Raw genomic sequence first — 17379 nt, forward strand, 5'->3', positions numbered from 1 at the left:
AGACCAGAAAGAGGGGTGTATTTTGAAAATGAAGAAAGGTTATGACAGTTAAATGAAATAAGAAATATTCAAGATTCTGCCATATTTCAAGATTGCTATTCATCCATCCATCCATCCATCCATTTTCCAAGCCGCTTCTCTGTCAGGTTCGCGGGGGGGGGGTGCTGTAGCCTATCCCAGCAATCATCGGGCCGAAGGCAGGATACACCCTGGACAGGTCACCAGTCCATGGCAGGGCAGATTGCTATTCAAATTTAAGCAAAATTGACATTGACAATGTTAAGGCTTTGTTCAAAATGCCTGTTTTTTTTTTTTAAGTGTTATCTGTTCCATTGAACCCCACGACCCTGAGGGAGAAGAGACTTAGAAAATGTGTGTGTGTGTGTGTTTGTGTTCCATTGAAGCTTGGGTTCAAATCACAGGTGGATTTCATCTACTGTTGAAAGGCTTGACTGGAATCCATGCTTGCTTAACTGCACACCGTCATTAAGGCAAATAGTAGACATACGAAATACTAAGAAATTATTCAATTGATGTAAACATTTCAAGATTATACTTTTTGTTCAAATTTTTCTGATATTTCGAGTACAGTGGTATAATAACCAGAATTGAATCAGAAACTTTGTATTACCAAAGAAAGCAAAATACAAGCCCTGGTGGTCTTAGACTTTTAGACCCCAGTGTATGTATGGGAATCACTGACGTTTGTTAGTTTGCTGCTTGCTCATTTTTGTAGGTCTTCTGCGAGCATCATGAAGCGTAGTCCACTGAAGGTATTGCCTTAGAAGCCATTTAAGAGCTGTATTTGAATGAGAGGGTTACAGTCAGTGAAGGAGTCAATGAGAGGGCTACAGTCAACACTTGCACAACAATGCTTCAGCCTCATGTTAATGGAGAACAAAACATTAGTGGCATTAATAACTTGTCATATTAATACATTATTAATGTGTTAACTTTGATAGGCCTAATTAACATACATTAAGGTTTCAAAGTTTTTCCTTTGCCTATTGTAGCACCGCTTGTGCTACCCCAGGCTCGAGGAGGACACTGGAGGCAGGGTTCAGGGTTGCAGCAGCCATTACTTTCACGTTCAAACAATACAAAACGAACCTAACCAAAGGTATGCTGGCTGCTTTTCCGTGGCTTAATTTCAACTAAACTTCTGTTCCCTCTCAGCTCTTTTTAAACAGCACCCAAGCTGAGAAGTAATGAGAGCTCACCGCTCCGCCTCCTCGTCACCGCCCCCAGCTGGCAGCTCAGCTGCCTGGGTCGAATGTGAGGTGTAGTGAAGCAGCCTCGCTGCATAACCAGGGGCGGGGACCAAACGGTGGAGCTCAGGACTCACTCCTTGTTCTGGTGCCGCTCATGGCCAGCACCAGTGTCCTCGTCCTCCTTCTCCCGTCGTCACTCCCGTGACTCGCGTCCGTCGGGGAAGCTTTGGCTTTGCTCTCAGCCCCTTCCACACTCATGGCTCTCTCCCTGCTATCCTCGCCAAGGTTCGTCGCCGGTAGGTGTTTTGGGCCCCACCTTCCTGCCGTCATCGTTGGTGCCCGGGGGGCGGGCGCGTGCCACACCTATGAAGTTACCTTTTTAAAGATGCCAAGTTTTTATTGCCACAGCAATGGTATACAAGAACACTGCGTAATGCACACAGTTCTCCTGGTGCTGTATTCAGATTCATGTATCGAGACTCCAGTTCCAACACATTTTTCCCATCTGTCAGTCTGTCTGTGTATGTGTGTGTCGACAGCTCATTCAACTGGCTAGTCAGTCGCCTTGTGCAGACAAAGCCCAACACATAGCAGCTCCCTCTAAACAACCTTGGTCACAAAGGTAGAAACCCCCTCACCCTTGCCTTGTCGGCAGCTCCCCCGCCTCTCCCTTCATTCCATCCGTTCATCAGAGAGCCTGACAGGAGCACAGCCCCTCATTCGCCCTAAAATCTGCACCTCAAGAGCTGGTGGCCAAAGTCCAGGGTCCTTCTGCTGCATGTCAAAAACCCACCCGGGCCAGTGGCCTCTGAGGAAGTGCAAATATCCTCTAATGGCCTGGATGCAGATGGATGCGCACATGACAATAGCCCCCGTGCCGGCACTTTTTGTCAGCGGCCAGCAGAAAAGGCCATCACAATTACTCAGCAGAATTATGCATGCAGGCAGGAGCCATTCTCATGCTAAGGGACTTTCTGATAATGGATGTGTGGCCCATTCCAGAGAAGTGGAGGGCCTTTTTTTGTTTTCCTTCGTAAGATGTTCTTAAAGGACAGACTTGGAAGGCCATAAGGTCTGCTCTAAGACAATGGAGGTGGGGGACATAATTAGATAGAGGGAACATCTTTCAGGACCTTCTTACCCATTGCATTAACATTAACATAGGTCATATATCTCCCCAGAGGCTGTGACAGACTGTGTGTTTGATGAAGTGTGCCACAAGTTCTTGCCCCTTGCTCTCCTTGCTTGAGATTGACAGTGTGCCACTAGAGAGCAGGACAGGTCAGGCAGGCTGGCGACTGCCTGTGTGTGGTATCTAGAGCATTCTCTAGCTCCCTGTGTTGTCCTTTGAAGTCAGGCAAATGTGAAGGTTTTTTGTGACCAAAGGTTATGGAATGAAAATCACACCTGCCTTCGTATGAGTCTTTTTGTCAAATAGCAGCGCAAATGGGTTCCTCCTGGATTCCCAGTTGAGTTTGAATGCTTGTGTCTTTGGCCAGCCTGGTCTTCTTAGTGTTTGGTGGAGAATGATCACAGTGAGCTGCATGTTTTCCCAGTAATCTAAAACCAGGAAGTCTTTGAAACCTAATGAAAGTCTCTGGAGGATGATGCTGGAGTTCTGCGTTGTTAAGACACTCAAAGCCTTCTGTTCGGGCACCCTGGGGCAGGCCACAGCCATGGCTTCTTGGTCCTTCTGCAGCTGCAGTTCTGATCTGACCACTGAAGACACTTACACCAGCCATCAAAAGTTTGGACACACTGAGCTTTACAGTGTTTCAATACATTACCAGTCAAAAAGAATTGCTCACATGAACATGTCATTTGGCAACTGTGTTTATCCTGTCTGTTCACTTAAAGGAGTAGGAAATCACAAAAATAAAGAAAAAATAGAATAAATAAAGATAAATTAAGACAACATGATGTGATACAGTACATTGTGAAATTCAGGCACGATTTAAAACCCATTAAGATTTTATGCGGCTACATGTGCTAAATGTGTGGAAAAGAAAACGCAGCATTTTGTAAGTCATCTAGTTTTGAACTACATCACACTGCTTTATCTTTCTCTATATGATTTAAAGGAACTACTTCCCACATATTTTTCGCTGTTGTCTACAGACCGTCCCTGGTGGGTTTTGCTCTCCACACATTTCTCTACAAAGCCCCATAAGGTGCCAGTGGATTTCAGATTGTGGCTGAAATTTATTTGGTTAACTGTGTGGCATCTTGTATTCTCTTGCTGGAATATGTCATTTGTTGTCATTTTTATTCTGTAATTGAACTGACAGGATAAAGACAACAAAACAGCTGCACATTTAACTCAACATATTGAATTAATTGATTTTCTAAGTGAAAGATTAGTGCTACTTCTAAAGAGAACAAACTTAATCTTGAATGTCTTTACAAATTTCAATGCACAATTTCTGTTTTTGCTGATTTTTACATGTTGAAATATAAACAATAACTTTTGCAAAGGCTACGTTGTATGTTTAGTTTTTTCCCAGTACATTTCAGCAAATAAACAGTAATTGTACATTGCATTATGAGAAATGTGCTCTCTTTAGCAGATGGGTAGCTTTTTTCACTTATAAGTTCAGTAAAAACAATTTATAGTGCCCCAACTTTTGCATACACATCTGTTCCAAGGGAGACACTTTGATGTACAAGCTAAGTTGCCAAAAATATTACTTTACTGTTTAACTTATTTAAATAAAAAGTAACAATGAAAATTACTTTCATAAAAGAAAACATTTTTGGAACATTTTTAAAACGTCTGAGTTTCCCCAAATGTTTGACAGCCAGAAGTTTCTAAAAAGTGTCTACAAAACCAAGGTCAGTTAATGAATTACATAATCAACAACCTAATATTTTTTTTTCCTGATGCACAGTATATCTTAAATTAACTGTATCATGAATTGCTGCAATTGCAGTGATATAAACACATAATTGAATCTGTAAAGATGAAAATTCCAGTCATCACTGCCTTTCATAGTAGGCACAGTCACAGCATTCTCCAGTACTTACTGTCTGGTTAGATGTAGCGGCCTGTTCTGATTCTGATTAGAGCTCCTGTTGTATAAAGCAGCTGTGGCAGACATAGCAGGAAGGAAAAATCCCAAAGTGCGGCAACAGCATTTTTAGATGGGCTCTTAGCATTTACGAGTTAACAAGATGGCTCTTACCACGGTGGCCACACTTGTAATTAGGATGCTGTTGTATTTGTCATAAAAATGTGAAGGGTGGGGATGTTGTGGAGGCAATTTTGACTTTGAACAGTGGAAAATCCAATCTGTCAAAACCTCAATGTGTTATTTTGACATAATTCCAAAGTTTATGGATTTTTCCTGTGTGTGGCAAAATTGGGTATAAAAGGTTTAAGTGCTGTATGTGTAGAGGAACAAAGGTTGCAATGTTTGCACAATGTAGATTTCCTCCTGGGAGGTCTGGCCTCAGGTGATAATTCAAGCAGACCACGTTGTTAAACCGCTGTAAATTAGAACCTGACTATTCTCCTTCCTGAATTAGTGTTTTTTTATTAAGACAAAATAATTTGTGAATGGACTTAATAATTCCCTTAAATAAAGGATTGCCTGATCTGTTTGCAATGACTAAATATTTGTTGACATGCAGCAGGATTGCAAATATACATCTATCAATAGTATAGAGACTCTAAAATGCTAGAATGATATCACATTTCAACAGAAACACATTTGCATCAACTCAAGGGTCAATATCATCATATGTAAGTAAATATGTATGGAAACCAAGCATAGTTTTTTAAGAGTTCGAATACCATACTCTCAGTACTCTGAGAGACCACAATCTCTTTGTTTCAAATCAATTATTCTGGGTGGGACATCTGTGTGTGCTCTATTTAACCATTTAAGAATCAATTTTTTGTCTGCAGAGCAACCATCCTACAGCTTTCCATAGTTATCTCTGCTCAACTCCAAACAATGGCCAGCTGCAGGCCCACAGGTATCTATGGAGATGAGGGATAATTCTGGTGATAGTCTGCTGGCTCTCTCCAGGTGTCCCCTCATCTCCCCATATCTATGCAGATATAGAGGTCAGCAGGTTGGTCGGTCGTCCAGCCTCGCTTATCTTACCATCTTATCATGCTCGGCGTGTGAGCATGGTTGGCAGCTGATGCCAGTCTCCTCCATTTTCTCCTGCCTCTTATCAGTCTCCTGCTGCTAACTTGTGGTCTCTCTTTTACTTCTTGCTCTCTTTCTCCTCCCCATCACCTAAAACACACATCTAAACGTGTTTTTAAAAGTACTCAGTAAGAAATTATTTTGGTGGCGAACTGAAGATGCTTTGTAGATGGACGCAATATCTGTTAAATTCATCTTAACCTCTTCCTAACCTCAAACCTAATGGTTGCTCTAACGCTAACATTAATCTCAACCCAAAAACATCTAAGGCTGACCAGATTCTAATGAGTTTCATCTGATAGTTTATATAAACTTGATTTTTTTTTTTGAGAAACTATAGGTTAGTGCTGGGCAATATGACAATACTGTCTTGTGATTACATCGCAGTATTGTGGATATTGTCAAAACATTGAACAACTGTGTTTCATTGAAAAGAGCATGATCCAGCCTGTTTAACTGGATTTAGTGTAGTGTAGTATGTAAAGAGTTGAATCAAAATAAAAAATAAAAAATTCTTGGTATTTTTAAGGGGGCACTGCTGTTGGTTCCAAACCTCAAAATTACATTTCATTATACATATACAGAAAATGTCATCAAGTATTGTGATCTTTTATTTTTTCCACAACAGGCAGATCAAATGTTCTGGAAGCCTAATAATGGCAAGGGGTCTCAAAAAAAGTTGCTGTGCCCTAACTCCATTCTAGCCCAGACCAAGGCTGTAGTCCAGACAGTAAATCCGAGGTTGACTTAGCCAGCCCCCCGACTTACCCCCTTAGCCTCTTTGTCTCCAGTGAGCCCTACTATCCCAGCATGATTATTTCTTATCATGTATTTATTTGTTTAATCCACCCCTCCCCCCAAGCAGCACTCGGCTGCCTGGTTCCCTTTGCACTAGGCATGGCTGTCTGGCATAGAGGGAGAACCAGCCCCCCTTCATCATCCCAGATACACCCCCACAGCAGCCCCCATTGCTGATACCTCAGCCGTGCCACACAATGGGCGGATATACCCTCCTCAGCCTGGGAATTCCGTCCAGGGGCAAACAGCCCTCCCTCCTTTCTTGTCTCTCGCATGCTGCAATTGCTAGCCTAGCCGTGTGTGCGCACTATAAATAATGGATGCATTAGCATGCATGAATCTCTTTTTTTTGGGTGGTGAGGGGGTGTAGAGGGGTTTAGTGGGTGGGGTTTAGATGCCTTAATTCATTATTAATCCCCTTCACAGGCAAAGAGGGGTCTGCCTGCTGCCTGGGCCTATAGTCCTCAGCTAAACCCTGCTTTAGGGGCTCTGCCTCAGACATCAGACTGACCCCCCCCCCAATCTACATCGTCCAGCTTTAACACAACTCATCATGCCCCTCCCAATCTCCATAGTCAGCCTTTGCACCCAAATTTAAGATCGAACACCACTTCACTTCTCGGCTGCTATTTTGTAATCTAGCCCCCCAAACATCTGGAAGTAGGGGATAATCTAAGGATTGTGAATGGGAAATTAAGAAAATCTCTGGGGCTACAGTGCACACATGAAGTGCACTCTTAAAAATAAGTTCCTTAATGGTTCCTGGCATAGTTCAAGGAAAAACCTATGCTGGTGAAGACCACATTTTCCTACAGTTTGATGCAATATGTAAACATTATAAAAGTTTTAGAACATACCAATCACTTCACAGTAAATATGTTTGATCAATACATGGAAACGAAACTGAAAATGTAGCCTGATTTAAATAATTTCCGTGATGTCACAAGTCAGCACATATCACATACAGCCTACAACAGTTTAGTGAGTCCATTGAAGTAGAATTTATGTGTTTCAGCTTAAATTGCTTTTTGAATGAAGCGCAATACAAGGCAACCAATCAGAACACAGATCATTTATATATATATATATACGTCTGAAACACAGAAATTAAGATAGGTGACAAACGGTAGTGACTATTTCTGATACATTAACCCCAACAAACATTACAATTAGATTTGAGGGAAGAAAATACAGTACAAGAAAATGCAGGATGCGGTCCCTTTGAACGATATAAAACTTCAGTGCCATGTGAAGCTTCTTTAAACTAGACAAGTCACACCCACACATCTTGTTTGGAAATATAGTTCTTTAAATAATCATTCATTCAAAAACTAATTGTGGTTCCTCTATAGCATTGCTTCAAATGCAATACTACACCCCCTACTGTGATTTATCTTTTAGTGGTTATTTTATGTTCATGGTGCAATGATGACCAAAAAAAGTCATTGACTTTGAAGATGCCATTAGTTATTTTTTGTGGTTCACAAACCCTGGTCTGCCCCAAGGAGCATGAGGTCTCCCATAGTGGGAGGATTCATTGAGTGTGATGTGGCTACTTGCTATTTTTAGAATCAAGCTTATACCATAAATATATACTGCATCATTGTGATGCCGAAGAGGGAGAGGGATGCGCAGTAGCCTGCAGTGTGTTTCAAACATAAAAGAGCGAGTGTATTGTGCTTTCATGACGTGGTTAAAGCTTCAATAGGATTAAGACATTCTGTCTGGCTCTCTAGAAATGTGTAAATGCATATATTCATTCTCATGACTAGATGTGTGAATGTACAAATGATACATGGAGCGCCAGAGACTCGTTGACTGTGTGCTTTATCATTTTCCTTTCAGATCAGTCAACCCCTTTGTAAAGGCTAATGTCTGTGCTGTCGTGACGTGAAGGATGATTTGACTGTTTATCTGTGCGTATTTGCAGGAAGCATTCAGACTGAGTGTGTCCTGTGAGTGTGTTTATGTCTTCTGTCCTCCTCTCCCACCACTAGGGTGCACTACATGCCATGAGCCCCCAAATTCACTACATCCAATCACAGTGTTCTAACCAAAAGCTTTGCTGCCCCGTCGCCCCCCTCTCCCATCTCTAATCTACAGTCACAAGAATAAAATGTGCTCAATCCCACACATACATACACATAGGCACGCACGCACACTTACAGGATATCATGCTGATTTTGTCACATAAAATGAACATGCATAATCGTATTTCTGAGTAGCACCATGATACTCATAAATATAACTGACCCAGATAACAATGTCAAAATATGAGATGTGTAGCACAGTGTGATCCATGACTTCATTCTTGCATGTATTTTTGTCTCCTTTTCCCCTCCCTTTTCTCTCTCTCTCTCTCTCTCTCTCTCTCTCTCTCTCTCTATGTTTGCCATATGTGCTTTGGGAGAGAGCACGTCACTGGAGAGACAGAATCCAAAGTAAAGCATGCTTTCTTGAAAAGCCTAGCTGCATATCTTTTGTGCTGGGGAATCTCTTTCAACTGATTTTCTTTTTGCCTAATGTGACACACTCACATGTTTGAGGGCCTTTTGATCTTCTGCTATTTTCTTTGAGTTAGTGTGGTCATGGCACTGTTAGATCGCTCATTGGATTATCACAGTTGATATGAGATATGAGATATTTGAGATAAAACAAAAAATAAATTTGTTAATACACAAGGCAAAAAGTACCCCTGGCATAAACTGTGACTAAAAAGGCCATAAAAAAGATAAACCCATTCATGTAATATGTAATAATGTAATAACAATGTTCATTTTAGTTACATTTATATATTGGTGTGTTAGCAATTCACATTTAAATTTCACTGTAATCAAAACTTTTTTTATAAAATTGGTACCCGAAAGAAAAAAAATCCACATATGGATAAACTGCTGACATCTTTTGTTACTTTTGTGTATTTTCCATAAAATATCAAGTTCATTTGAGCTATGCTGTTCACTCATACCATCAGCAGTGTTAGACTCTTTTTGCTGACACAGAGAGAGCCTGTGGAATGTGCTGGAACCCTGTGTTTGGGTCTGAGGGTCTCTACTGTGGGTACTAGTTCGGTTGGGGGGGGTAGCTAGCAGGCACCACACTGTGCTGCTGAACTCTGCTCAACCCCTGGAATACCTCGGCCCAGGCAGGAAATTGAAATATTGTGCCGTATTGGCAGGCTGATGGCCATCTATCATGGCCAACCGGCACAGGGGACGCCACTCTATAGATCGGAAATGGACTGCTGGGGCCACAGGTTCAAAGGTAAAGGAGGCAGAGAGAAAGCCACGCTTGAGAAAGGGGATACGGTGCCACACAGGGGTCCAATCCATAACCAGCTCTTCTGAAACCTTGTCCAACCACTCTACATCCATGAAAAAGAGGGCAGGCATGCAGGGAAATGGTGAACTGCACATAACATCCATTTCCTTTAATAAGGAATCATAATTAACGAAAGCATGCCTACCCAAAGTAGGAGAGCTATACAACACGTAACTGCAACAGCAGTTTTTTACTTCTTGATGCTGACATATCAACTGTTTATTCTTTCAGCAATGGTAGCTCCATGTCTGGGGTCCTATTGGTCACATGTCATGAAAAGAACACTTGGAAACTCATAGTTGTTTTAAAGCCCTTCACTGACAAAAGACAATAGCCCACAATCTACGTCACTACACATTAGATAATGACGTGTAGTTACTCCGGCTTTGCGTTAGACCTGAATTAAACATCAATCTTGCTAAGATAACTGAGTAAGAGAAACGAACTGACGGGGAAAATAAACAATTCCAACGTTTTTTCATTAATTTCACGGGATGAAGGCATTTTAAATCAATATATATATTTGTCAAACACATTTGGATTCCCTCCGCACTCATGTGGCTACTCAGTGCGGTGATGAACACGTTAAGTGCCTCGTTCTCAACCTGCGCCGCACTCCAACGTAAACATGCTGAACTCCGCCAACGTCATGATAAGGGAACGGATCAGATGATGATTATGTAAAAGTGGAAAAAAGCGCCTCAATGACACCGGATGGACGAAGCAGGATGTTGTATATCACTTTAGTTTTTTTTTCTTTTTTAATATTCCTCCAGGACGACAAAGGCTCCTCGTCACTTCTACGGGACTTCTCTTCTGACCTTGTGAACCTCCCTGAGGTAAAATGACTGGAAACAAAAGTGGCCGTTCGGGAGATGAAGTCGAACCCGTTGGCGTGGTACCCGCACAGGAAATGACATCAACGGGTCAAAAACTGAAAATATGTCGCCGGACGGACCGGTGGGATGAGGCGGCCCCGGCCGCGAGGACGGAGAGGGGATGCTTTACCTCAGGTTAGCCGGTTAGCATTGTTTTATGTTATGGCGCAGCGACTGATGAGGGGAGGCAGCTTGCGGGAGAGACTCGCGCGCTGACACGGCGCTTTTTTTCAGCCACGACTTCCATCCAGCTACATCAAGTTTTCTCTCCCTCCCTTTCCCTCACTCTCTCACACATACACTCTCTGACGCCGGTTATACGCGGCAATGTCGGTTCGCGTGTAAGACGACCAGAAGCTATTTTTAAACCCAGCAAGGTGCCGTTTATGTGTTGGATGACAGAGCGGGGCTTGTCAGAGTACAGTAGGGCGAGCGCGGCGAGGTTTGGACCTCAGCCGCCTGGCGGGGACGCGATGGGGGGTAACGAGAACAGAGACATCAGTGCCGGTGGAGACTGATGCGTTGACATTTTGTGGCGTATCGTCCCGCTTCGTGCCAAGGACTGTGCCATATCGACAGCCCTGTTTGTTCGCAGTTCTCTTGAGGAAGACCCGTGCGGGAATGTCTATATATAATATATAATTTCCCCCCCATTGTTTAGCTACAGCGCTGTTGCCGGTGGGCGCGTCCCAATCCGAGTTACAGCTGCTGAGCGGGGACGCCGAGTGTGTGTCTTTTTAAAAGCTGCGTGTGCCGGGTCACGTGTTGTTTGTTGTTGCTCGTCCAGTAGGATTGCGTGGAGATTACACAGGGGCGTGTTACGTAGATCGCCTGCGAATCTGAATTGTGTGCTGATGTGCTTAATGGTGGCAGTGAGACGCGTAGGCTGCGAGCACGCATAGGGATTAGTGGGTATATCAGTGTGGAACATATTGCGCGTTTTATGACATGTACACGCACGTATACTCGAGAATGCACTTATGTCACAGAGATTTATGAAAAATTACATTGTGTACGTTTTTTTTCACACCTCATTTTTGAAAAGATTTTTCTGTGGTGGTCTGCTTCAGTCACTGTATATTTGTGTGCATTCATTAATTTGTTTATTTGTCTTTTAAAATCTGCTGAGTATTTCACAGTAATCTGCATAATAACTTTGTCTTTCCAGACCAGTTCCATCTTCAGCAGCTGAGAGTTTCTATTTAAAGGCAGTGTCCTGCCGGGACTCCGGCACACAGCTCTGAGCCGCTGGGTAAAGCCTGTGTTGCCTGCCTGTCTAGAGTGATAACTCTATTATTCATGCTTGCGTGTAGACAGCACCGTTAATCTCTCGCCACACTGTAGTGCTTCCATCAGCTGCTCGTAAGCAGCCACGTGTGTGCAAGGTATGCGTGTGTGTGTGTGTGTGTGTGTGTGTGTGGGGAATGCTCAGGTCAGAGCAGGCACTCGCCAGAATGGTAGTGCTTTGGTGCGTGCAGCGCATCGCAGCCAGACCTTTGGGGCCAGTGGTAATTAGCTGGGTGGGGGCATTCAGCATGGCCATATATCCACCATGCTGAAAGGGTAGTGGGCAGGGGGTCTGTTGATGGGTGACAGGTGCAGTGTCGGAAGGCGTAGGTAGCTGGGGCAATCGCTACCAGAGCTGTGCCTCAGTGCCACTGTGTCTGGTCCCTGGGTCACTGCAGGGGCCCCTACTAAGGGTCAAAGTGGAATGCAAGTTCAAGACCCACTTCCCACCCAGCTTTGTTCAGTTTTCAGTGGCTAGCTGTGATCAGAATTGTCAGCAAATTTTTGTCACTCTCATTTTGTTTGAGTGGTTGCTTCCTGTACATTAATCACTAATCGATAGCACAATACAGACATGCCTGATTATTCTATAGCTAAAAGACACATTTATTCAGAAGACTGGGTTCATGCTGAACTGAAAATCGTGTGCGGAAAGTGTGTATTGTTGAGATGCCTTTCATTTCTGTTGCTTGGGCAATTTTGCTTGCACTGGCTAACTGGTTACAGCCATTACAAATCCTTATGTCTTGGTGAGTAAGAGCCAGACAGGAGGCCTTTTTTTCTTAAAACTTGCTTTTATTTAGCATTCCTCTAAAGTTTATGACCAGGTGTTTAAAATTAAGGGCAGGATATTTATTGGAAACTTCTGAAGGCAAAAAAAACTTTTTTTGCTTACTTTCTCAATTAAATGCACACACCCTAAACACACATACAATGGAGAGGCAGCACACACACATACTGTAACAGTGTAGATATACCTACCAGTAACTGCACCGTACCAGGATCACTGGACTGGCAGTTAAAAAAAAAATGTGGTCATTCCAACACTTCTACCATTACCTATGGTCAGTATGTGCAATAGGTAGAGGGCAAGAGAGTATTACTGACTTATAATTATCAGGGCTTAGCTGGACCAATGGTGCTTTGCACAAATGAAGGTACACTGGTGCCTTGCTTTAAGTTCTGATTGCAGGTTGCAGGGCTGGAGATGTCAAGTGGGAGGGGTAACGTGAAATCCCTGCTAAAGCCCAGAGCCCCTAAGAGCCATGAAGCTCCTGTAATGAGCAAAGTGATGGGGTTTGGGTGTGCTGAACTTGCAACCTCTGTGTGTGTGTGTGTGTGTGTGTGTGTGTGTGTGTGTGTGTGTGTGTGTGGGTGGGTGTGTGTGTAAGAGACAGACAGAAAGAATCTGAGTGTGATTGAGCAAACTTCTCTATAACTGTTGTCCTCCCTAATCCTGGATTTAGAGAAAGGGAGGACTCAAAAAATTTGGCAAGGTGAAATCAGTAGTTAGGTTAAGGTAGAGGAGCAGAAATAGGGAGCTTACCAAAAATTACTCATTTGATAGCCTAGACATTTTCCCACGTAATACTCAGAAACATCAAAATTTTTCTCAGAGCAGGATAGAATCACTAATGATTATAGTCAAAGTGGCTAATAAGTCAGTAATGCATCTGCCCTGGAAAAGCTGAATAATACCATTTATTAATGGAGTCAGATCCTGAATTATTCCCGGGCCAGCATGGCTGTTAAACGCATTCCAGGTTTTGTGGAGGCCATTATTCCTGCTTCTTAATCACCACCTCGGCTTTTATAACCCCCGAAGCCTCAGTGTGTGGCTTGCGGAAACCACATGTGGGCATAGGCCGGGAAATGTCGAGCAGACAAGGAAAAAAAGAAAGTCTCCCTTTGCCTTTAAAAGTAATGGCCTTAACCAAACGCTTAAGGCAGTCTACTCCTAACTAAACTTTGCTATGCCTGTACAGTAGTTTATGAGTTATTAGGTATGATTAGAAGGGACTTGATGGAAACTGAGGTGAGCAGTTTTAAGAATAGTTTTTTTAATGAATGAAGTTTTGGGATTTGGAGTCAAGACTGGACATGACAGTATTTTTGAGTGCTCTGTGCTGCTCCTGCTCTTCACAAATCATACCTGGAAGTTTTCAACATTACCTGAAAAAGATAATTTGGCATAAAATGCATTCAAGTTTTTCAAGAGCTATGAGGCCTATATATCTTACATGTAATGAAAAAATATATACAAGTCACCAATTAGCAATGTCTAAATCTTCTCACCGTATGATGTTAAGTGATCTCAAGTAAAAAGTCTTATGTGGTTTCTGACTTTGTACATCATACTGTCATCTATTAAAATAGACAAGTATTTTTTACTGAGGAAGTACGAAACTTCAGATACTAAACATGTCTTGGCTTATCGACTTTATTTAGGGGAATTTATTTTAAAAGAAATATCTCTTTAAGCTGAAGTAAACAGAAGAGTTTTATGTTTGCCTAATTTTGGCTCACGCTGGTATAGTCCTTCCAGTTTAGTACTTCAGTGGAGTTATTGCTCCTTGCAATTTTAAATTAAAACAAGTCTGTAAAGGTGTACCAGACAGTGCTAATGAAATTAAATATTTTCCACATTTGTCACAATATTTTCCCAACTTGTCACAGTATGTAAGTTGTAAGTGACTCTGGTACTAGTACAAACAATGTATCACCCATCAGTACCTGAGCCAGGCCCTTGTTTCACAAAGCAGGATATCTTGGTTAGCCAGCTAACTTTGAGCTTATTTTGATTTACCCTGGATTTTATGGAACACTTTTTGCCAAGATACATTGCAGCGGCAACTTACGCTACACGTTTAACCCTCTCCAGCCTAGATTAAATTCAGGATAATGGATTGGAGGCATATTTACATTGTTTGAATCATCTGATTTCTTACTTCTGGCTGCTTTACTTCTAGTTGTGTTTCATAAGATTAGCTGTAAACATCACTCTTTCATGTGTATGCTCATAGGAAATCTTCGCTCAACTATGTAAACCTGGATTAACAGAGTAAATTTTTAACAAGTTAACCGCAACTGCATTTCTTAGGATTTGTGAAGCTGAAGCACAATATTCCTGACTGAACAAGTTAAACATGCTTTGTGAGGCAGGCCCCAAGTGTTGTGCATTTAACATGGCTTTCATACTTATGATAATGAGAGAAGAAAAGCACACCTCCAGTTACCTATGGATGAATGAGAGCAGTCTTGTCATTGGCACTGTTCATCCATCAGCTTACACCAAGGACCTTTTTGTTAGGGTCCACTGTGTAGGGGGTGCAGATGATGATGGAAGGGAGTAATTAAGCTTTTGTGATGTTTTTGCTTTAAAATGAACCTTGTTTGAAGTTTTCAATAAATCTTCTTAGTATTGAGCGTGTTTGGAGGAGGCTAGCTGGAGGTGTGAAGTGGCTGTGCTGTTTACACTGGGCTTAACAGCTGCACACTTGAGAGAGCTTGACAAAAAAAAAAAAAAAAAACTGCCCCATGTCGGTGTGACTGGTGACATACACCGTCAGTTGATGCCGTAATTCACGTGTGTCAGCCACGCAGTGTGTATGTGTGTGAGTGTGGTTGAGTGTGGCTGTATGGAGGGTGGGGGTGGGCCTTATTCTCCTCCTGTTTACCCACTGCCTGATGGCCCCCTGTGGAGAGCAACAGCAATTATCACCTTGGAGGAATGTGGGACCCTCGTGTTAAATTCCCTTTGACCCCCCTGGAGGAGGAGGTCAGAAGGTGGTGCTCCCCCTGGGGGGCAGCATGCAGTCAGGGGTTTTGGTGGTGGTGGTTGGGGGTGCCATGGATGGGTGCGTTTGGGGATCTCTCCTCATGCTTATGAAAACCTTGAATCCAGAGCTACAGGCCAGCGAGGCTGGACTTCCAGTTCAGAAACTGCAGGTTTCATGGTGCATTTGCAATTCAAATAGGTGCTTGGCCTTCTTTATTTAATTCTGTATTGGCAGACTTCACGCATTGGATATTGGCCGGAGACATTTAATGCATCCACCGGAAAAGAGAGTGCTGCCATACGCACACGCACACACTCACACTCACACACACACTCAGACTTGTATTTGTACAATGTCAGAGAATGGCATCATATATAGGCCCAATCTGTACTCGGGTGCTTCAGGTAAAATGGGGTAACATAATAGGTAATATAGGGCACATGGGTAATAGACCTGAAAGATAATACCATTATTTTATTCTTTTAAATTAGCAAAATTTATTCTACTCATTTGCAAAGTGATAGCTCAGCCTTGAATTAACAGGAATTTCTTAAAGTCAACCAAAATACATGAATCTACTGTATATATACAATACTGGGCAAAAGTCAGAGACATCCCTTCATTTTCAAATTAAAAACACTTAAGTTGTTCATTTATCAGGCAATATTTCAGAAGAGATTAGATACAAGATATTCCACTTGTGTAAGGAAGGGGAAATTTTCCTAAACTTGAGTTAAAAAAATGTGAAAAGACATGGAGAAAATGGGGATCCCAGCAACTGTCCAAGATCTGGTAGACCATGAAAACTGTCACTGTCATATAAACAGGACTTAAAGCTTATATTTAATGTCAAGTTCCACTCTTGCTGCAGATCTGAAAAAATCCACAGGTGTTTCTGTACATCCTTCCATGGCGAGAAAACAGTTCAGTGCTATTCGCCTGAAAGGATGTGTGGCTGTGCTGAAGTTGTTACTGAGAAAAGTAATTTGCAAAAAATTGCAAATCAGACAAAGAAGCTGCTGGTGTTCTCAGAACAATGGATAAGACAACGGTTAGTCTAGACCTAGACATAGTCTAATGTCTCTGTAGTTACTTACATTGTGAGAAGCAGAAAACTGAGAATGAAAAATATCCTTACCGATTTCTTTGAAAAACTGAAGGCAAGTGAATTTTTAAAAAAATTTTGCTTGTTTTGACTGAAAATGAAATAAATGAAGGGTGGTTGCTGAATTTTGCATAGTACTTATCAGCATGTAATTAGAAATATCTAAGCCCTAATGTCAATTAAAGTATTCAGAATGCTAAATTATGTAGCATTTAGCAACCAAAAAATGTTATGAAATCAGAATCATTTTGTTGTTAGCCTAGTTTTTCTGCAAAGAAGGGGCATTTTTCTCTGAAAATGCATGTAAACAGACACAGATCTCTGCATATATCTGTGTGTTCACTTTAAATTTCTGCAGCAAATTATGTTTGCAAAAGTTTGGCCTTAAGTGGGCCTTAATAAATTCTGAGAAGTCTTTGCACTCTTTTGAAAGCTCTTACTTGGTTATGTTGTTTGTTTGTCTCAAGCTGTGTTTAGTGCACATATATAAATCACAGCTTCACAAGTAATAACTGCATCATAAAGACTGGTTTTCATGGGTGTTGTCTATAGATTGGTTCAGTTCACAATAAGACAAGGCCAAATGCTGTATAATTGGTGAACTGAAAGAAATTGAAATGCAGTTGTTTAACTGTGCAGTTTTAATTTTCAGTGCTTAAGTAAATGTTCCCATAAAAATAAACATGCCAAGTGTAGCCTTGCTTAGATGCCTTGTTTCAGTCAAATTTTTTTTTTGTGTATTAAAATGCCATCAAACGTTCAGTATTGTCTCTAGTGGCATCTATCAAAACTTGAAAGAGCTTTAATGGGAAGAAAACAGCAGATATTGACCATGTTGTGCAA

General features: G+C 41.9%; 1 protein-coding gene across 6 annotated transcripts in view; it reads left to right on the top strand.

Moving 5' to 3' along the window:
- The first annotated feature begins 10167 nt into the window (after nt 1-10167).
- Nucleotides 10168-17379, top strand: part of LOC108432946 (caskin-1-like) — a 94474-nt gene continuing 87262 nt past the window's right edge. For 4 of the 6 annotated variants that reach the window (XR_005130608.1, XR_005130609.1, XR_005130610.1 and 1 more), the window contains exon 1: nt 10168-10500. Coding sequence is in view for 2 of the 6 variants with exons in the window: in XM_037540767.1 (XP_037396664.1) it covers nt 10453-10500 (48 nt within the window). In the remaining 4 variants the exon portion in view is untranslated. The remainder of the gene's footprint in view (nt 10501-17379) is intronic. The other 2 variants (XM_037540766.1, XR_001858259.2) reach the window with 2 other exon arrangements.

This window comes from Pygocentrus nattereri, chromosome 8 (assembly GCF_015220715.1).
Source record: "Pygocentrus nattereri isolate fPygNat1 chromosome 8, fPygNat1.pri, whole genome shotgun sequence".
Taxonomy (NCBI): Eukaryota; Metazoa; Chordata; class Actinopteri; order Characiformes; family Serrasalmidae; genus Pygocentrus; species Pygocentrus nattereri.